The sequence below is a fragment of the Balaenoptera physalus genome (assembly GCF_965194825.1).
Source record: "Balaenoptera physalus genome assembly, chromosome: 8".
NCBI lineage: Eukaryota > Metazoa > Chordata > Mammalia > Artiodactyla > Balaenopteridae > Balaenoptera > Balaenoptera physalus.
Genome location: NC_138887.1, coordinates 58,958,344 through 58,982,062, shown reverse-complemented (window position 1 = coordinate 58,982,062; position 23,719 = coordinate 58,958,344). Strand labels below are relative to the sequence as shown.

General features: G+C 37.2%; 1 protein-coding gene across 1 annotated transcript in view; it reads right to left on the bottom strand.

Moving 5' to 3' along the window:
* The window catches only part of THSD7A (thrombospondin type 1 domain containing 7A), a 460,784-nt gene that overhangs the window by 62,456 nt on the left and 374,609 nt on the right, over nucleotides 1–23,719 (bottom strand). The window contains exons 10-11 of the mRNA XM_082472820.1: nucleotides 10,993–11,125; nucleotides 9,160–9,263 (exon numbers count right to left, since the gene is read on the bottom strand). Coding sequence (XP_082328946.1) covers nucleotides 9,160–9,263; nucleotides 10,993–11,125 — 237 coding nt within the window. The remainder of the gene's footprint in view (nucleotides 1–9,159; nucleotides 9,264–10,992; nucleotides 11,126–23,719) is intronic.

Sequence of the window (23,719 nt, the reverse complement as noted above, 5' to 3'; positions counted from 1 at the left end):
AGGAATGAACTAAGGGGAGCTTAAACTTGGAGTACAAGGAGTGGACCAAAAAGAGCATCCATGTAGCTTGGAAGAATGTTATCTGTGGATTGGTATAGGAGGAATCCATAAAATGCAGTATATTAATAAGCTGACGTGATTTTGCAATTCTCTCTACACTTGCTTAAACAGTTTATACACAGTAAGCTCTGATAGCTTGTGGGCAAAGTTGCCCAAGGATGCTCAAGAGGAAGGATGGATAAAGAGGAAAATGTTAGGCTTTTACTGATCAGAATATGTAGGAACCTCAGGAATGACTAATTTGGAAAATAAGAAATTTGACCATCAGAACTCTAAGCTATGAAGAGGGTCACACTGTTTATAACTGAAAGAACACTACAAAATTAAATTTATGTTCTTTGAAATAAGCCTACTTTTTTTTTTTTTTTTTTTTTTTTTTTTTTTTTTTTTTTAGCCTACTTTTATCTAAGCATTCCAATTTGGTTCTCTGAAATAGAGACTTGACTATAAATCTTTTAAACTAAATGAAATTGCCTTAAGTTCTCCATTAAGGTTTTCTCTCTAAGGTTCCCTGTTATAAATTTTATTTCATAATTGCTCCAACCATCGTCACATTAAGGGACACCGAAAAACCAAAATAAAATAAAGTAAAACCACTATCAATACAATTCCAGAAACTAATTTCTTCTGTGCAAATCTATACCATTTACATAAATCTAAAGCCTATATACCTGCAGTACGTAAAATCTCAAAAAGTATCTCAAGTAGGTGAAAAGAAACGATGTGTAAAATTCCCAAATCTGTACGCAGAAACCCACTCAGCACGTCACTCCCCTTACCTGAGCATTTAGACAGAGTACCTTGAGTGAATTACTCATGCCGTGTGATCCAAACAAGTAGCAACGGTACCATTTGTACAATATATTGAAGTTTATCACACATCTCAACTTGTTTCTATTGTGACTTGGAGGAAATACAACAATTCAAACACAGGAATGTAATCTGAAATGAACTTCCTGCTATTAGGGTGAAGAAAACATAAATGTTTGGAAAGGAAACCATCTGGTCTCTCAACTTTATAAATCTTAAAAATCATTTTTAAGGCACTGAAACCAGGGTGGTTTTAACTGTAGAAAAGATGCGTCATCCTAAGCATGGTTTCCTTGCACACCAGAAAGCTACACATACCCAGACAATTGTATTTGTATTTACAGGTGCAGGATGCATATCTTGTGTATAATGCTTATGCAAGTTTTCTTTGGGCTGAGGCCTTGTTAGGAAGAAGGGCCAAAACCCATGTTGCCCTATGGATGAATTACCATGAAAATGACCATGAAAGATTCTTAGTGAGGTCGGCATATATCAAAATAATTATTTTAAAGTAAAATTCCATCTTTAACTCTAGGCTGATTATATCCATCTGTTTTATTTAAATTTTATTTTATTTATATGAAGCACAGAAGTTAAGTGTCACAGACAGGCTGCTTCCAGCAGGCTGAAAACCTAGGAGACATTCATATGACTACTTTGTGGCTTACTTATAAATTAAGCTAGGCAAGCTCAGCCCATCAATACTGAGGGAATGTTGGAAAGATGAGCAAGAAAGCCAGTTTCTTCAACAAATAAATGCCCTGAGAAAGGGAGCTCAAATTGTTAGATTAAAAGTGACTGAAGAAATATTCTAGCCAAACGCAACGTGGAGACGTTTATGAACCCTGATTTGAACAAACTGATTGTAAACAGGCATTTTTGAGTCAATGGGGGAAAATTAAACGTGCTATGAATATTAGACATGGTATGAATTATTCAATTTTGTTTAGTGTTATAATAATACTCTTGCTATGTTTAAAAATATTAGGTATTTATGGATGATGTATATCTTACCTGGGAGTTGCTTTACAATACTCCAGCAAAATCTCTTTAAGGCTATGAGGAGTGGCAGATGACCAAGAGTAACAACATGTTAAAATCTGTTGAAGCTGTGTGAGTGATGACTACACGACTAGTATTCATTACCACAGTCTCTCTACTTTTGTGTATCTTTGAAACTTCCCATGAATTTAAATAAAAATGATTAATAAGTAGAATAAGTAGAGTCAATTCCAGAATGTTTTCATGTAAGTTGAATTTTGAGCTATGTTTTGAAGAGGAGACTAATAAACGTTCCTGAAATGAAAGGGAATAGATAACATTGGTTTGAGCTAAAAGGACATGGATATCTGCGTTATGCATATATGAGTATGTAAATGGAAGGCTACCGATGCAGCTCTGAAGTAAATCTAATAGAATTCAGAATGGAGTTGCTCATCTTCATTTTCTTGAAGAGGAATGAAACGCCCTTATTATTCAGGATGCACAAAAAGAAGGAGTTCTATTGGTCTGTGGATTGCCCTTCGGCCTGCAAGACCATGTTGTCATTTCGTTTGAATAATCAGAGTGAAATAAATGACTAGATCTAAAATGTGCACACAGAAGTTCATTACAGGAAACAGAATAAGATCAATGCCCGAGTGCCGTGAAAACTGTTGGATTATTTGTAACAAAGAGTTCAAGGAGCTCTGAGACCTTATTTATTAAACTGAGCCATATTAACACGGTTTATCCCACAGCAACAGCATCTGGGTAGCACTGGGGACAGAGTATGTTCACCAGACTGAGTGATTAGAGGAGTGATTTTTTTCCTATGGTGTTACAAAAAAAAAAAATGACAATAGTGAGAATGAATCATGTAGAAATAAAAAAGAAAAAGCTTAATGTGAGTGGGAGCTAGTTACCAAGAGACCTAATTGTGCTTAGAAATAAGACCAAACCTATAAATAATGCAAGAGGGCTCCAGTTGTTTACTAGGTGGATTTAATGATCCTGGTTTTTCTCTGTGTGGAAGAGATTTTCCACTGACAAGTTTGCCAAATTACACTTCCTAATTACAATTTGTGAATGTAACTCTGGCAGAAGGGAAAGAAATGCACTTTTCTTTCTTATTGATCCTAGATAGTTACCAATGATCCCTAGTCTTATTGATGCTCATAATATATGCAAAAGTCCTTCTCTGTGGACTTACTAGGAAATAATAATCAGCTCCCCGTGGAGTAGCTTAGACCAAGGTCAGCTAGATCCTTGATTGGGATCTGGAAAGGGTTAACTAACTGCATCACAACGAACCAACTAACTGGGCATTGAGGAACCATCACAAAGACAGACATCCTGGTGTCAAGCTTATTTTATCAGCTATTTAAAAAATAGCAAATGCTAATCATCATTTTATGACAGGACTCTCATAGAGAGATAAAACAAAACCAAAATCCCCAAATCAGCTAGAATGCTAATAGTCACAGAAAATTAGAGGAAGCCATTTAAAAGTAGAAATAATTCTAGAAGTTTTAAATAACAGCTTATATAAATGAAGAGTACAAAAATATTACACGGTAATTAATAAGTATATTAGCCCAAAGAAGAGTTTAAAAATCACGTCTGTGCAAAATTTCTTTCAAGCAAGCTCTTTGACTCTTTTTTACCTAGTTCTTTTTCTGCTTCCATTATTTTCATTCCTATTATATAACAATCTCTGAAAATTAACAGATTAATGTGAGTTACTGAGATAAACTGGCCCAGATATTCTGGGCCTAACTTCAACAATGCCTCTAAGGTATAATCTTTTAAAAAGAACAAAGTGGACCAGAATTTAAGCAAGAGAGTGATGCGAAAGGTGTCAATATAGTTTAAGCTACTTAATTTAAGCATAAGATTTAAGCATATTTGCTCACAAAAAATAACAGCATAAATTGTAGTTAAATACTTATATCTCACATTCTACAAATTCACGTGGATTTAATTTTGGTGGAGGGCAAATTAGAACTTACTTTCTTATTCCTAGGCTTTCCTTGAATAACCTTTTTAACGAATAAGTGATGTCAGGTGAGGACTCCCAGGACCAGGAGGGTCCCTGCCACGTGATGCATATAATTAAAGTTTTTTTTCTTTTTTCTGTGGTCTGTATTTGAGAATACATCTGAATCATGCTGGCTTCCACATAAAGAGATTGATGTCAAATCTCAGTGACAGGTTAACATTACAGTGGACATTCCTTGGCAGGCAAGGATACAGAGGGGGTGGGGGATTACGATAGGTAGGGTTGGCCCTGGGGATTATTAACTCTAGCTCCATCTGATTTATAGAAAGTACACTTGGCAGGAAATAGCATTAAGATCAACACAGAGATTGAGCAAGAGTAAATTTGAAATTATTTTTATAACATCCCAGCATCTAATCGATGATATTTTTGCATCATATTCCTGGTATAAATATGTCACAAAGTAATAAACACTGGAATTATTTATACACACACACACACACACACACACACACGTATACACATTGTAAGTAGTAGTGACATTGTCCTTTAGGGCAGTCAGAGAGAAAAAAATAAGTAAAGTGTCCAAAATTGTCATTAATATGAGCCACCTCTTTTATTTTGAATGCAAATGTAATGATAACTTTAGCTACGGCTAGTATGGCTATGTTTCAGTGACATAGTCACTGACCAATCAATAACTTAGCCCTCTAAATGCCATCTGAATTGTAGAAATGTGAGCAGAGAGAAGAGACAGCAGAGGTTACAGTTCCATTAAAAGTTTATACACAAGTGACTTGAATAGCATGAAGCAAATAGAACCTGTTTATACACTTAAAAATTAAATAGATTGTGGACATAACTTCACGTTATTTGCATTTCTTTTATTGACAATATTATAGGAAAGATGCCTATTTCAAAAGCCCTCTAAAATTTCCCTGTGAGATTTAAGAATGATTTAAGTTTTAAAATTGCAAAATCCTGTTAATTCTGTCTTTAAAATACCTCTTTCTCCTCTCTCTTTTTCATTCTTATACCATTAGATAAAATTTCCTGGAATACACCATCCTCGATATTCAAAGCCTTGCTAAAATTCTTTACTACTTCTAACTTCCTATTGTGTTCTAATGTAAAGCATTTCCACAGAAAGCACTTTCACATAGTTTTGAAATACACAGAATGTAGACTTGGTCAAGACTGCATTTACTTGATTGTAGTAGAATCTTCCTATCTTCTTATGCCTGGGTTATTCTAACTCAGTTGTGGATAAGGCTGATTCTCAATGATTTGCTTTATGGCGAGTGCCAGTGCTGAGGTGGTAAGCAGTTACCATTAGTGACTCGTTAAAGAGACTCTGGGAACATAACTGCCTCCCAGCTCCTTTGAAATGCATCACCAGGGATAGTTCCTACACTTGGAACAATTATGCTATTAATAGTACTGAGTAAAAATGAAAGTCTGTCTATAATGGCCACTTTTTAACAGGTGGCTAAAAGTAGGTGCAGGTGACTCAAAAGGAGAACAACAAGAATGGCTTGCTAGAAGCTGGTAGGTAAATTTAGAGTTATATTTTTTTCTACTAACAGGGAAGGTTCAAGTCATTTTAGAGAAAACGAATCATAAAAGGTGACCTTGTAAATGTTCTGCTGAGTGAGGCATAGTATATGAGACACACATTATTGTTTTTCTATGCATACTTAGGAAATTAACTCCTTTTTTGGTTCATATGATATTTTTATTTAACTGAAGAAATCTAAATTATCATTTCAAAATGTAGTCCACATCAGAATGAAGGTCAAGATAAACCCTGTTCTTCCTGAGCCTTGAAATGCAGTGTTTTACAATTACAGCCCATCTCAATTCAAAAGCTAAATTTGATCTGTTTCAAGATTTCATAAGATTTCCAGTTATGAGAAGATTCACACAGAGTATTTGTTAACCCTCTTTAAAACAATAATTCCCTGTGCTATACAAGCTGAAAATATTGGAGTTAAAAATCATGTGATCATCTTTGACTCAGTTAGGTCTACCTCTGCTGCTATTGTCTGCTACTGAGTCCTAAAGTTATTTTCCTCTATTGTATGTGGAAAATCCATTTATTTTTACCCATTCCGACTACAGTGGTTCCAATCTGCGCCCTTATTACTTCAACCTTGCATTGCTACAGCAGCGTCCCTGCTGGCATCCAGACCTATGCGTCTTATCTTTCTAACTTATTCTGAACACGCTGACAGATAAAACACTGCTTTCATCAGGTCCTTGCTCCTACCACTTATTGAACAAGGTCTAAAATACTGATCCTGACATTTTTCGTCCTCTACAAAATTACCCCAGGCTCCAGCTCACATCTTCAGCGCTTCAATCTACCCACTTTTCTGTGAACACATTTAATGTTTTTGTTTTTCTTACCTCAAATGCTTAACTTATAGAATTGCTCTCATTTCGTATTCTTTTCTCTTTTCTACTTATTCTAACATTATAGTACAAGTCAAGTCCCAGCTCATCCTTTAGATCTTTCTTAAGCTCTTTAGCTTCAAATGACTGCTTTTGCAACGGATTGGTTTCAGTCTTTAACTCATACTTGTTGGGTGATGTTACCAGTGATCTCATTTCCCTAAACAAATTAAATTCCCTGGGTTGAACATCTTCATCCCTTCCTGACACTCATGGCTCTTTCTACACTGTCTTCTGAATGCAGTCATAGTTACGTGAGTGCCTGAAATTAGAAAGTCTGAAGTATTAGAGAGGAAGGGGGTAGCTTCTCCACAGTATTTGCTGACTAATATTAATCCTTACTACACAATTATTTTAATTATTGAAAAATCGCACAAGTCGGCATTTTTAAAGTCTCTGACTGGATAAGGGCAAAGATGGAAATAGCAAGAGTCTGACAGGTCAATTATGCAGAGTTCTGAAAACAGCCATGACCATCAAAAAAAAGAATTTTTTGCCTTTTTGCCATTAGTAAAGATATTTCTACTCTCTTAATTCTCTCCTTTTCATGTTTCCAGAGAAATATAGGCTCTAAGAAAAAAATCTTTATCAAGGCAATAAAGAAAAAGATTATCTTCATATAGAGGTTAAAGGAGTTCTTCGGAGTATATTTATGCATATATTACTTGTTATAATGCAACTTTCTCTTCCCAGATATCCCATAAGATTGCTGATAGAAAAAGTGGCCTGACAAATATGGCAAGATGAGGAAGCATTACTTAGGTACAGGCAGAGGAAGAGGCACCAGTAATGGGAACCATCAAAAAGGCAGGAGAAAGTGGCACTGAGGAAGCCGAAGATCCCTGTCGCAGTGGAGGTGGGTAGATATTACAAAGTAATCACCTAGGATGAGGAATAAGCAGAGGTTTTCAGATTTGGAAATGAGAAGATCACTGATAATCACAGAAAGAAATGTTTTTATACAGACTGTGTCAAAAAACAAAAGACCCGTGTTAATATTGTTGCTTTTATGCCTACAGTGATCTATGCACACATTCACTGAGGCCATGATCTAACAGGAAGGGGAAAGGAATTAACATTTAATGAAGATTTAATATGTGCAAAGCGCTGAAAGGATCATTATGTTCTCAGCCTCAGAGGGAGGAAATAAATAAACCAAGGTTGTGCAGTTAAGTAACGGAGTTTGAAACTAAAGCTGTTTTCACACTTGCACAGCTTCCACCACATTTTAGATTTCCTCCAGTGGTATTCTACAAAAATATGGTTTTCATCTTTTTTACCTAACTTCATGTCACACTTTGATCCCTGGATATCATCTCTGCATAGACTGTAGAATACGAAAATTGGAATAATCCTGAAAGATCATTTGGTCCAGCCCTCTTTTCCTTTTTTCCCCATCTAAATAAACTGATACCCAAAAAGGTAAAGGGATGAATAAAACTCACATTGTTTTAGTGAAAGAACTGGGACTAAAACTTACATTTCTTGATTCCCAAACTCACGCCTGTTTTCATCATAAACTCTATGTAGGGTCTAAATTGTATGCAAATGTATGCTTGATTCAAGGAGGAATTAGCAAGGCATGACAAGAAAGTCTTATATCCCTCAATTTCTCCATGAATGGTTTCAAATGGGGAGAATGACTTTTTTAATTCTAAATACCTAAGTCTCTATAACTGTAAAGGAGACAGTTATATTTTAGCAGATGCTGATGGTGGAGGATATATAATGAAAAATAAGCATATAAAATAAAATCCTAAATCACTAGATAGTTAATATTAATTGTAAACTAAGTGTTATGTTTCAAATGAAGATTCCTAAAATGACTATCGTAATGGAAGATTTTTACAAAAAAGACGCTATTTTTTGCAACTTTTAAAAAAGCAATCTTTTCACTGTAAAGAAAAGGGGTCCTGGATCAAATCAGCAAAAACTGGAATCCAATTCTGTGTATTCAGAGTTCTGCAACATCATCAAATACATAACTATGAGAGTGCAAAGCATGTTTTTATGAATTAAAAAAGGTGGCTGTGTATTCAATTACATATTCAGCTACATTTTAGATATGTAGCAAGAATTACATTCTAAAACTCAACATGAGTAAAAAGAATCATGTACTCTTCACAGACTGAATTTGCTACACGTATAAATAACATGTTCCAAAGCCTGGAATGTAAGTATTATCCATAATATCTAGTAAATAATCATGGCAAGTTGGAAACATTTCCATCACTCATTTCTGCAAGAAACCATGTTATCTAGTAGCGTTGACAGATTGCAATCCACATATGGCAGGTTTAGAGTACATAAATCTGCCATTTAAAAATCAGTACTAAATATGAACAGAATTGGGGGTTGCCATGACAATGACAAGGATGTCATTACTGAGAATTTCTGGGAAAGTGAACCAGTTATATTACATTTTATGCAATCACGTATATATAATGCATATGGGCAATGATGTAAGGATCTTATTGATTGTTAAGGTGACAAGCAAAGTGTTATGGAATACCATGAGCCAAAAGCTAATTACAAGAACAACAACAAAAACAAGCTGCAGTGTACAATCTATGTCCTAACGCTTTCAAGAGCTTGGTCTGATCATCTTCTAGATATGAATGAGGGGAAAGTTTAACCAGAGGAGTTATGAACTAATGTCAAAGAACCAAGGACACAATTTAAAAAGTCAGGTTTCCATGTTCTGGTGTAAGGTAGAATGGGTGGTAGCAGATTCTTAACTGCTTTGCTCTGTTTGCCTAGCATGGCATCAAAATGACAAACTCTTCAAGCTACTGGTTAAGTTAGTGCTGTTGGAGAAATGCAAAGCAAATCAACTGTAGAACAGGGCCTCCCACCTCTTGCCTGCCGTCCGGGCCCACAGCCCTCCTGCGCTCCAGGGCTGTCCTGTTGCACGCTCCAAGGGACTAACTGGCACCTGCGCCATTTGTGAGTCTTCCACCTACAGGGAAAGAACAGAAGCCTCATAGAGAAGAAGCAAACGTACTAGGAAATCACAGAGACCCAATGCCAAGGAAGCATGACTTTGACCACTGCAAACAGGAATTTATTTGACAATGCTGATGAACTTAGTTGCAGGGCAGGAATAAAGATGTAGACATAGAAAATGGACTTGAGGACATGGCGTGGGGGGGGGGAGCTGGGGCGAAGTGAGAGTAGCATCGACATATATACACTACTGAATATAAAATAGTTAGCTACTGGGAAGCAGCAGCATAGCACTGGGAGATCAGCTCGGTGCTTTGTGACCACCTAGAGGGGTGGGATAGGGAGGATGGAAGGGAGGCTCATGAGGGAGGGGATATGGGGACATATGTATACATATAGCTGATTCACTTTGGTGTACAACAGAAACTAACACAGTATTGTGAAGCAATTATACTCCAATAAAGATCTATTAAAAAAAAGTCCTATCTAAATTTAATTTAGATTTTCATCAAGGAATTATAAGAGGCAGCACTAAATATAAAAGTACTTCCTACTGCAGTGGAGACAAGAGTCCATCACTGTCAAGTTCTAAAGGAATAGACTCTACTGATAGCATTTAGCCTTTTTATTTTATTTTTTTTAAGGCTGCACTGCGAGGCATGTAGGATCTTAGCTCCCCAACCAGGGATTGAACCCGTGCCCCCTGCAGTGGAAGCACAGAGTCTTAACCACTGGACCACCAGGGAAGTCCCACATTTAGCCTTTTTAATGATTAGGACTGCCAGCAGATGTATCCAGATAGTACCAGAAGTGATGTGTTCCACTTTAGAAAGGTATATTTATTTTACATTCAAGTTATAAAATTGCATTCAAGTCATGAGCCTTTTGTATAGTGCTCTTTTGATTAGCATTGTAGAGGTAATTTAGAAGCTGCAATTTATAATACACTTCACAAAAACAAACAAATCCCCCAAATAAATAAGTTTGGGCTAACAGTTAATGTTCATCATGAAAGCATGCAATTATACTGTTTGTCATCTCAGAATTAAACACAGATAAATTAAGATGACAAATTTGCCATCAATTTCATCTTAAATTATTATTTTGGGATCACACATTCCATCGATTGATGCCATAATATTTCATTTGTTGTCAGGACTGCAATTATTCACCACATCAAGTTTCAATTAGGTACTTTTTTTAATAGTTATGAAAAAAAATTTTTCTAATAATCAAGATGATGACATATAGCTTCAATAACCTAAATTTTCCTTGAGGTGGCCACAAATGAACAAAACAGACATCTTACTAACATCACTGAGACAAAGATGTCATTTCGTGACCCAGAATGCCAGCATTTATGAGGAACAGGTGCTCTTTGGAGCCAGGGGAGGAATGCTTAGGCTATTCCTGTAAGTGAAAAAGAACTGCTTCCAAAAGCATATGTTTCATAATTATTAATCACTTTTCTGCATTTTCTATAGATTATATCAACGTAAGAAATTCTTCAAGCTCCTACAGCTTATAATACAGCTTGGAAGTTTACACAAGTATTTGTGTCCCTGGAGATGATTTCAGTAGCAAAGCAGCTCTTTAAAACAGGCAAGAGATGGGACCCGCAGTCATAAACATCCTGAGTTTATGGGCCGTGTTGGCTTCCTTTTCTCACTGTCGGAAAGACCATGAACCCGAAGTATTTTGCTTAGTGCATCGCTCAGAAGGCTTTTCCTTCACTCCATTACCTGTAGCTTTGGCACAGTTGAGGGGCCTCGCAGGCCTTCTCTTCATAGAGAGGATCTGTGCAGTCCTTGCCTCCGTTGGCCGGCAGCTGAATGATGACCCGGTGCCGAGTCTGCTTCCTGATTCCGGAGTCCCCTGGAATGAGGCAGCTTTTTTAACCTCTGTTCTCTGCACTGATGAAAGAATCTCCAAATACCAGCCTGTGTGAAGAAATTACATTGCTTCCAGCTCCATGTGCTTTGACATCCCTGAACTGAGAGGCCTCGTCTAGTCATTTCCTAAATTCTCCCGAAGACCGCTTATATTGAAAGCCAATCAATGTATATTTAAAAATCTGAAGAATGGAGAAAATAGTTCCACAGTCAGCTAGTCTTCCTAATGCTCACTTACAATGTGATTGCTCTTTTGTATGCTTCTTTCCCCTTGAGAAATATGACAGATCTAATTAATCTGTTTTTCTCTGCCTTAAGTTTATTTTCATGCCGTTTCATATAGCCCTGTTCACCACATGGGACTCATACACATCTAATGAATCTTTCTCAGGAGAATATATTCAATGTTTTAATGTGAAATTCTATTTCTTTGTTATTCACTTAATTTGAAATGTATAACTCGTAAATTATTCTAGTCATTTATTATTCATGTTAAACACTTTAAGATCTTTAATTCAGGTCACATCCTAAACATCCGAGCTATAAGTAGTGAAATGAAAGTCATTTCCTAGAGGCAGAATTATTAGAGAAGCATTCAAAATAGCAATAATTACTATAAGTAAGTTACTCCAAATTATGTTACAAAAACAATGGAAATAATTAAGATTTACCTTCGATGAAGATATCAAATTGACAGTATTGCTGATATAAAGATGCTCAGAATTTTTTAGTATGAGAAACAGATGATATATAAGACTTGACAACTTTAATAAAATACATTCCAACTTACAATATATACACTTTAAAGATGAATAGTCATATGTCATGAATTTGCTTACAATAGAATTCCCTAAAGAATTACTTTAATAGAGTTCCCCTGATGCATTTACATGTTTTCTCAAGATCATTAAATATTTGATATGTAGACTACAGAAACAGAGAAATTTAGAAGGGTTAGCAGCCCCTAACAGTGAAAGTTTAATCAGAACTGAAATGAAATATCCTTAAAGTCATTGTGTTCGTAGAAAAATATGATTTGACAAATAGAAGTTTCCAGTAATGGAACATCCTTTGACATGAAGTCAGGGTATCCCTCAACACAGTCTGGCCACTGGCTCCTAGCAGTGTGACTTGAAGATTCCTGTATTAAATGGGAGAATGGATCAGATTAGTGATTCCTAAATGTCTGACTATATAGGAGAATTTCTTTGAAAAAATAAAAACAAAAAACCAAAAGCAGATTTCTCGGCATGTACCCAGAACTACTAAATAAGAATCTCTTGGGAGCTGGATGTGGGAATCTGTGGATGTGGGAATCTGATTTTTACAAAGCTTGCCAGGAAATGGTGATAAACAGCTAGGTTTGAGATCTACTGGAATAACTGACCATGGATGTCCCAATTTAAGATTCTAGAATTTGCATGTAACCTTTTACGATTATTCCTATAGTGGGGGAAACCTGTACTATTAATGACTGCATTAACTATTTTAGTGAATAGTTGGAATACTACAGGTAATGAAGTACGGAACTAGGGGGTGGAGGTAGTGGGTAGCAGAGAGTTAAAGTATTTGAAAATACTGTCATAGACTTTTAAGAATTGTAGCTATAATTGAATGCCAGCTGCAGCTTTTACATATTAAGTATAATTTATCTAAGAAAGATCGAAGAAGTGCCAATAGGACTTTTAATAAAATTGGTAATGCTATCTCCATCCATTATATTGTTCAATGACCCCTATTTTAAGGAATTTAATGATAAATTCCTCTAATAATTTAGAGCTAGGAAAAATCTTGTTTCCCTTGACAATCCGTTAAGAATCCACTGTGCTTCTGTTTTTTGCTTTGTTCACCAGAATCTCAGAGCTAATTTTCTTCTCAATTTCAGGAGCTTACCTTAACTTTGATTTTATATTATAATTTTTCTCTTCTTCTCCCCTCCCTCTACCCTATTTACTACCTGACTCCATGCTTTTTTTACACTATTATCTATTATTTTTCCTTTTGTTTTATATTTATGCTCTGTCTTTAATCTTTTAAAAAGACTATACAAACTAAATGAGCATTCTTATCATTTGTTTACCACTGGGGGAAGGAGGGAGGTGTGTGTGTGTTTTTTAACAGGGGACAGAGGGAAAGACCCAAGGGGAGCAGGTCTTTGTTTCCCAGGTGGTCGAAATTCTTAAGAGTCAATAACTCTCCAACCCTTTTTAACCTGCAGATAAAAAATAGACATAGAATTGAGGCCAAGGGATCCACAGACTGGAGGGGACAATGAGAACAGCATCAGTGGCACCATATAGCCTGAAGCTCCTGGTCATTAACTACCTAAATATCACCTGGTATATACCCAGGGCTGTTCAGATTTGGGAAGCAGCAAGCAAATGTTAGTGTTTCAATTCTACTTTGTTTATTGACTTGAAAGCAAAAAAGTCACCTAATATAAAACTCTGAAACATTCTAGTGCCTTCTTATCACAATCTCCACAAGTCTGAACTTGATATATAACACCATGATAACTCTTTTCACTTCCATAATTGATTCCACAATGGGAATCCATTTATTCTTATAAAAAAGTTCAAATACCTTAACCTTGCACAGCCCACAGGATAGAGATTGTGACCTGATTAAAGTGGAACATTCCAAAGCCATAACACCTAGAGAGGAAGTTTAATGGGGTTACACAGGAAGTGTCATGACATCCATGTTTCTACCCACTGGGAGGTTTGTTTCTTCCCAGATCGCAGTTAGCAAATTACACGTACGCTCAAAGAAACAGCACTTTAGAGCTCTGCCAGTTACAGAGCCCTCAAATCAGAGTGCAGACAAAGGGAGAGCTACAGCACACGTTAAAAAATAAACTAATAAAAGTGGAAGGCTCCTAACTAATAACCTGAGCTGGCAAGTGTGGAATTTTACAATCTTCAGAGTTTCCCACATATATTTACAACCAATTTATTGTATGAGGTGGGGATACATACATAATTTCCATTTATCTTTGTGTTTTAGCACCTAAAACAGTGGTCACACAGAGTAAAGTCTTAATAAAAGTTTGCTGAATGAGCAAACACATTTATTTCACTTCTTCTCAACTGGATTATAAATCAGCATCTTCTTTTCCTTTATTTATTCCATTTCCTTAGAGTATTATGCACATGGGTACTAAGTCTGTTCTTTAGTATTAATAAAAAATAAGGTATCACTTTGTTCATTGGAAATAATAAGCATGGGAAAAATAAAGGAATAATCCTATAGTGTTTGTACTTGAAAATACCTACTTAGGGATAGGTAGAGAAAAAAGGGATTATATATTCAGAAAACATTTATGTGGTAATGGGCCATAGAGACTCAGAGGATATGTAATCTCTCACTCAGCTACAGCACTTTTCAGATATCTTAAGATATTCAAGATAAATTTCACTGGAGAAGTTCCTTGATGGAAGGATTTAAAGGTCAGGCAAAACTAAGATGGGTTAAGCTGGAAGAGAGGTGGATGGCAGGCTGGAGCAGCACAATGAGAGGAAATTGAAAGGGAAACGTTTCATGCAAGAAGTAAAATGGAAAGGCAGTTTTCAGACCTTTGAGGGGTAATTCTAGCATAGTACTGTTTGAGGGCATCAAGGTAGAAAAGATGCCTCTGCAATATCCCTGCTAGCCCTCAAGTCAATAAATGTAGTAAGAAAAAAAGGAGCAAACACAATTTGAGCAGCCAAGTGTATTATTTGATCAAAAGTATTGATTTTTTAAAGATTAGAGTTACAAATAATTTATATGCATAAATATTTTCCATCTTTAATAAAGCCCTTTGTAAAAATTTATGAAAATTTGGAAACATTAACAAGTACACTGGTTTGAGGATTAAATTACTTTCTGTTCAGTACTGATGTTTACCAGCATTGATTTTTCGAGACATATCATGAGAGAGGGCTGAATAATATTTCAAATTACTCTGCTTGTTCTTCCTGGAATCCTAAGCTACTCTGTTCCATTTTCTGCAATACTATACTGTAATTTTACCTATTTAAAGTGACTTAAAAAGGAGGGTAGCTCTACATTTTCATAAGTTCAAACTCTTACAAAATGTAAATTTTTACCTACAGAATTAAGTTTAAAAGAACCACCTCATCCCCGAATTAATTTTCATTTGCTATTATCTATCCTTGAACATTCAAATTTTTAAGCATTTTTTAATTGCATGCGGAAGTCAGTGTAATTTCAATGAAGCTCGCCTTATTTCCATTTCATACCAAATAATGAAAAGCTAACTACAGGTCATTGCTTTATTTTCCCTACGACAAAAGGCCAGTCTTCTGTAACACCACTGTATCCTTATTCTCAGTTACAGCAGTCTACAGGTGAAACAGGAAAGGTTTCTTCCAGCACACAAAGCATCTTGGCACTGTGTCCAACAGCAAGCCCCTCTGCCAACCCCCCAGTCTTTCTTTTTTTCCTCAATACACAACTATAGTTATTCTTTTTAAGTCTGAGTGCCTAGGTTTAAGATTTCTGAAAGCCTTTTGTTCTAGGAGACTCAACACAGAGCTGCCAAATAGAACAGGTAGGGCTGTTCTGCTGGTGGTGAGATGTGACCTGAGCTTGGCCAAACACAGCTCCATGTCTCAGAACCTCTTGCTCACAGGACAGCAGATTCCTGAGCTGGCATTCTTGCACTCCTTGGCCACTACCACCCAGGAGCTTCAGAGAAGACTAGTATCCTAGTGGCAGCACGCATTTTAATTTACAGCAGTTACCTACCTTTCACCAAGAGACTATCCCAACTGAACCCATTACATCTAACATGCCTGTCGCACCACAAGAAACTAGCACCCTCAATCCCCCCTGCATGTCTTCCATCATACCTGGACCACAGCATACAAGCTGTGCATAACCTTATTCAATTTCTCTTTCTTTTCTACCCTCTAATCTATCCACCACTGTACCTAAAGGAACACACTGTCTCTCATCTCCAAACTCTTCTTAGAAAGTTTCCTTCACATTCTTTGCCAGTGGAGGCTGGCTCTACCTAGCCATTTCCCAGTCTTTTCTCCTCTCTTTACCTTTAAAAACATCTAACTCCTCTGAAGCTCCTGTCATCAATTTTACCATCAGCTCTCTACTTTGTAGCACTCATCCACCAACATTTCATTATTTAATGACCATAGAACATCCCTCACTGTAATCTTTTCTCTTCCTACCCCTGCAACCCCTTTGGTGGTTTGGCCATCCACATGGTTATTCCCATCCGAGGCACTGGACTCTGAATTACTGTACCTCCTCACCTCCGATGACCTTTTCCTGCATCTTGCATCAACTACTAGCTCTTCTGTTCAGGCCCCTGATGATATCATCATCAACAGCTGCACATTCTCATCTTCAAACATATTAATTTCTGGTCACTCCTCCTAACCTTCTAGTTCACCTACTTTACTAAAAGTGAAAGTTCATTGCTTCCCTGGTGGCGCAGTGGTTGAGAATCTGCCTGCCAATGCAGGGGACACGGGTTCGAGCCCTGGTCTGGGAAGATCCCACATGCCGCGGAGCAACTAGGCCCGTGAGCCACACCTACTGAGCCTGCGCGTCTGGAGCCTGTGCCCCGCAACGAGAGGCCGCGACAGTGAGAGGCCCGCGCACCGCGATGAAGAGTGGCCCCCGCTCGCCGCAACTGGAGAAAGCCCTCACACAGAAACGAAGACCCAACACAGTTATAAATAAATAAATAATTGATTAAATTTTTTTAAAAAAAGTGAAAGTTCATCTTACTAAAAATTCTTCAAACTCAATCAAGATTGCCAATCCACTTTCCCAATCACTTTTTCACTATATCATCCCTTTTATGACCTCACTTCCATCCCAACCCACCTTAGATTCCATACTTTGTTATTACATAAGCACTCCATTGAAAACACCCTTGACTCTCTGTTTTTCTCTCCTGTTCTTGTACTCTTCTGGAAAAGCCCTGACCTTAATCAATGCTAATTATTTTCCTACAGCTTTCCTTCACTCAGGCAGCTGAACATGGCTGAAGAAACACTGGCAACTGTGTTGAGCAATTCCTTTTTAAAATGCATGACTAAATGGGTACTCCATGTTGCCTACTACAAATTCTATTACATATTACTAACTTGCCCACTTTTGTACTCTCCAAAATGATGTCACATCTTTTTTTCTCACCCACCCTGCATTGTTCACTTGATCCTTCACATGCATCGAGACATTAGAACAATCACTAAATGCCTTTTCTGTCTCATACCACCAGAACGTAAGCTTCCTAAACGCAGGAAAATTGTTTTCCTTGTTTGCTGCTATATCCTTTATATTTAAAATTGTGCCTGATAAATCGCAGTTACTTGAAAAATCTGTGTAGAATGAAAAAAGTGAATGATTGCTTAAAAAAAATGTATGATGTTTAATGACACAGTGAAGCATCTAAAAACAATTATCAGTAAATGTACCAGCAAATCCTCAATAATAATAATCAGAAATTTGTATTAGTAAGTTTTCCTTCATCATGACCTAAATACTTTGCACATATTGCAACATAATTGAACTTCTAAGAAAGAATGCTTTCAATACACCAAGTTAAAACATTTACCAGATTCTGACCATATGCACTATGTAGTGCCTTTCCTACAGGAACTTATAATCACTATAGACAACAAATAATGTAGCTGTAGCTGAACCACAGTTCACAAAGCATAGAGCACTTTACCATATGTTATTTCATTTTTGCCACAGAACAACTCATAGATGTTATAATCAAGGCTTGCAGAGATTAAGTATCTGGAGAGATTAAGGTCACTTGGCTGCTTTGTGGCCAAGACAGGTGTCCAAACCAGATCTGCTGATTCAAAGTCCATACACTCCATTATACCATGAAACTCACTACTCATTTTTATGTTCAAAAACTAAAGCCTGTGTCCTGTTATATATGAGTAAATCTAATTTGGTCTTCTACAACCTGCCTCTGTTCTCCTTTCCAACTTCACATCTTGACTTTCCTCGACACACTCCAAGCTCCAGTGGGTTGGATCCCACTTTCTATCGAACAACACATCTTTTTCATGGTCACTAAGACTTTTCCTGATGCCTTTGATCACTTTGGATTCTTTTATGCATTCTCTCTTTCAAAAAGGCCTCTTCTACCTTTTTTTCAACAAGATTTTCCCTAATATTTTTTCCCTAATATTTTCCCTGTCTCTTCCCTAGAGCTCTTCCTGCTTTACCACTAAATCTTGTTACTAAATCATGTAAATCTTACATTATCTGATCTATGTAGAAGAGTTCTACATTTTAAATGAGATCAAAAGCTTTTTTGAAGTTCTCTGTGGGGCCATCAATGTGCTAGTTAAGTATAGTAATCAATAAATTAGAAATGCAATAAGTATTTATGCATATATTACCGATGAGTATTAATTTAATAAACACATGTACAGTATTCACAATCTATTTGTTCCCTCATCTATCTGCTAAAATTTTTTTAAGTGCCTTATATAAGTTATCACAGTTTGTCACATAAAATTTTCTGTATTTTATAAATGGTCAGAGAAGAGTAAATCAGTCTCTTAGAACTGTAAAAATCATCAGCAGAGATCAAATTAAAAATCACGTTATTTGATGAAATTTCAACCCTATTCAGTTACTCATTATCCTCCTTCCCCTTCTTTATTTTTCTTCTAGCATTCATCATTGTCTGATTTATGCCCTGGCTTATAGTACCACTGAATCTACAACTCTTCAAACCTGGTATTTTTCATGCCATCCACAGCAACCCAATGGAATGACTTGCCCAAGATCGTACTGTAAGTGAAATCACTGAGACCAGACCCTGGGGTCCCTCACCTGCACCATGGATTCCCGTGCCTCAAGACTTTGACTGCTGTGGCTGTCAGTGCTCACTGGCCATTTGGAGACTGGATCACTGTGGGGGCCCAGATCCTTTTATTAGCCCCTAGCAAGTAACTGATGTCCTTTGAGAGAATGAGAAGAAAGCTAAGGAGAGATTGGTTCAAGACGGTGAAGTAGAAGGACGTGCTCTCACTCCCTCTTGCGAGAGCACCAGAATCACAGCTAACTGCTGAACAATCATTGACAGGAAGACACTGGAACTCACCAAAAGAGATACCCCACACCCAAAGACAAAGGAGAAGCCACAATGAAACAGTAGGAGGGGTGCAATCACAATAAAATCAAATCCCATAACTGCTGGGTGGGTGACTCACAAACTGGAGTCCACCCACTGGAGTGAAGTCCACCCACTGGAGTGAAGGTTCTGAGCCCCACGTAAGGCTTCCCAACCTGGGGGTCCAGCAACGGCAGGAGGAATTCCTAGAGAATCAGACTTTGAAGGCTAGCGGGATTTGATTGCAGGACTTCTACAGGACTGGGGGAAACAGAGACTCCACTCTTGGAGGGCACACACAAAGTAGAGTGTGCATCAGGACCCAGGGGAAGGAGCAGTGACCCCATAGGAGACTGAACCAGACCTACCTGCTACTGTTGGAGGGTCTGCTGCAGAGGTGGGGGGTGGCTGTGTGTCACTGTGAGGACAAGGACACTGGCAACAGGAGTTCTGGGAAGTACTCCTTGGCGTGAGCCCTCCCAGAGTCTGCCATTAGCCCCACTAAAGACCCTGGGTAGGCTCCAGTGTTGGGTTGCCTCAGGGCAAACAACCAAAAGGGAGGGATCCCAGCCCCACCCATCAGCAGACAAGTGGATTAAAGTTTTACTGAGCTCTGCCCACCAGAGCAACACCCAGCTCTACCCACCACCAGTCCCTCCCATCAGGAAATTTGCTCAAGCCTCTTAGATAGCTTCATCCACCAGAGGGCAGAGAGCAGAAGCAAGAAGAACTACAATCCTGCAGCCTGTGGAACAAAAACCACATTCACAGAAAGATAGACAAGATGAAAAGGCAGAGGGCTATGTACCAGATGAAGGAAAAAGATAAAACCCCAGAAAAACAACTAAATGAAGTGGAGATAGGCAACCTTCCAGAAAAAGAATTCAGAATAATGATAGTGAAGATGATCCAGGACCTTGGAAAAAGAATGTAGGCAAAGATCGAGAAGATGAAAGAAATGTTTAACAAAGACCTAGAAGAATTAAAGAACAAACAAACAGAGATGAACAATACAATAACTGAAATGAAAACTACACTAGAAGGAATCAATAGCAGAATAACTGAGGCAGAAGAACGGTTAAGTGACCTGGAAGACAGAATGGTGGAACTCACTGCTGTGGAACACAATAAAGAAAAAAGAATGAAAAGAACTGAAGACAGCCTAAGAGACCTCTGGGACAACATTAAATGTAACAACACCCACATTATAGGGGTCCCAGAAGGAGAAGAGAGAGAGAAAGGCCCCGAGAAAATATGTGAAGAGATTATAGTCGAAAACTTCCCTAACATGGGAAAGGAAATAGCCACCCAAGTTCAGGAAGTGCAGAGAGTCCCATACAGGATAAAGCCAAGGAGAAACATGCTGAGACACAAAGTAATCAAATTGGCAAAAATTAAAGACAAAGAAAAATTATTGAAAGCAGCAAGGGAAAAATGACAAATACCATAAAAGGGAACTCCTATAAGGTTAACAGCTGATTTCTCAGCAGAAACTCTACAAGCCAGAAAGGAGTGGCATGACATATTTAAAGTGATGAAAGGAAAGAACCTACAACCAAGATTACTCTACCCAGCAAGGATCTCATTAAGATTCGATGGAGAAATCAAAAGCTTTACAGACAAGCAAAAGCTAAGAGAATTCAGCACCACCAAACCAGCTCTACAACAAATGCTAAAGGAACTTCTCTAAGTGGGAAACACGAGAGAAGAAAAGGACTTACAAAAACAAACCCAAAACAATTAAGAAAATGGTAATAGGAACATACATATCGATAATTACCTTAAACGTGAATGGATTAAATGCTCCAACCAAAAGACACAGGCTCGCTGAATGGATACAAAAACAAGACCTATATATATGCTGTCTACAAGAGACCCACTTCAGACCTAGGGACACATACAAACTGAAAGTGAGGGGATGGAAAAAGATATTCCATGCAAATGGATATCAAAAGAAAGCTGGAGTAGCAATACTCATATCAGATAAAATAGACCTTAAATAAAGAATGTTACAAGAGACAAGGAAGGACACTACATAATGATCAAGGGATCAATCCAAGAAGAAGATATAACAATTATAAATATATATGCTCCCAACATAGGAGCACCTCAATGTATAAGGCAAATGCTAACAGATATAAAAGAGGAAATCGACAGTAACACAATAATAGTGGGGGACTTTAACACCTCACTTACACCAATGGACAGATCATCCAAACAGAAATTTAATAAGGAAACACAAGCTTTTAATGACACAATAGACCAGATAGATTTAATTGATATTTATAGGACATTCCATCCAAAAACAGCAGATTACACTTTCTTCTCAAGTGCGCACGGAACATTCTCCAGGATAGATCACATCTGGGGTCACAAATCAAGCCTCAGTAAATTTAAGAAAATTGAAATCATATCAAGCATCTTTTCTGACCACAATGCTATGAGATTAGAAATCAATTACAGGGAAAGAAACCATAAAAAACACAAACACATGGAGGCTAAACAATACATTAGTAAATAACCAAGAGATCACTGAAGAAATCAAAGAGGAAATCAAAAAATACCTAGAGACAAATGACAATGAAAACACGACGATCCAAAACCTATGGGATGCAGCAAAAGCAGTTCTAAGAGAGAATTTTATAGCAATACAAGCCTACCTCAAGAAACAAGAAATATGTCAAATAAACAATCTAACCTTACACCTAAAGTAACTAGAGAAAGAAGAGCAAACAAAACCCAAAGTTAGTAGAAGGAAAGAAATCATAAAGGTCAGAGTAGAAATAAATGAAATAGAAAAAAAGAACACAATAGCAAAGATCAATAAAACTAAAAGCTGGTTCTTGGAGAAGATAAACAAAATTGATAAACCATTAGCCAGACTCACCAAGAAAAAGAGGGAGAGAACTCAAAACAATAAAATTAGGAATGAAAAAGGAGAAGTTACAACAGACACCGCAGAAGTACAAAGCATCCTAAGAGACTACTACAAGCAACTCTATGCCAATAAAATGGACAACCTGGAAGAAATGGACAAATTCTTAGAAAGGTATTTCCTTCCAAGACTGAACCAGGAAGAAACAGAAAATATGTACGGACCAATCACAAGTCATGAAATTTTAACTATGATTAAAAATCTTCCAACAAACAAAAGTCCAGGACGAGACGGCTTCACAGGTGAATTCTATCAAACATTTAGAGAAGAGCTAACACCCACCCTTCTCAAACTCTTCCAAAAAATTGCAGAGGAAGGAACACTCCCAAACTCATTCTATGAGGCCACCATCACCCTGATACCAAAACCAGACAAAGATACTACAAAAAAAGAAAATTACAGACCAATATCACTGATATATATAGATGCAAAATACAGATGCAAAAATCCTCAACAGAATACTAGCAAACAGAACCCAACAACACATGAAAAGGATCATACACCATGATCAAGTGGGATTTACCCCAGGGATGCAAGGATTCTTCAATATACGCACATCAATCAATGTGATACACCATATTAACAAACTGAAGGATAAAAACCATATGATCATCTCAGTAGATGCAGAAAAAGCTTCTGACAAAATTCAACACCCATTTATGATAAAAAACTCTCCAGAAAGTGGGCATAGAGGGAACCTACCTCAATATAATAAAGGCCATATACGACAAACCCACAGCAAACATCATTCTCAATGGTGAAAAACTGAAAGCATTTCCTCTAAGATCAGGAACAACACAAAGATGTCCACTCTTGCCACTATTATTCAACATAGTTTTGGAAGTCCTAGCCATGGCAATCAGGGAGGAAAAAGAAATAAAAGGAATCCAAATAGGAAAAGAAGTAAAACTGTCACTGTTTGCAGATGACATGATACTATACATACAAAATCCTAAAGATGCCACCAAAAAACGACTAGAGCTAATCAGTGAATTTGGTAAAGTTGTGGGATACAAAATTAATGCACAGAAATCTCTTGCATTCCTATACACTAATGATGAAAAATCTGAAAAAGAAATTAAGGAAACACTCCCATTTACCATTGTAACAAAAAGGATAAAATACCTAGGAATAAACCTACTCAGGGAGACAAAAGACCTGTATGCAGAAAACTATAAGACACTGATGAAAGAAATTAAAGATGATACAGATGGAGAGATATACCATGTTCTTGGATTGGAAGAATCAATATTGTGAAAATGACTATACTACCCAAAGCAATCTACAGATTCAATGCAATCCCTATCAAATTACCAATGGCATTTTTCACAGAACTAGAACAAGAATTCTTAAAATTTGTATGGAGACACAAAAGACACCGAATAGCCAAAGGAGTCTTGAGGGAAAAAACCGGAGCTGGAGGAATCAGACTCCCTGACTTCAGACTATACTACAAAGCTACAGTAATCAAGAGAGTATGGTACTGGCACAAAAAACAGAGATACAGATCAATGGAACAGGATAGA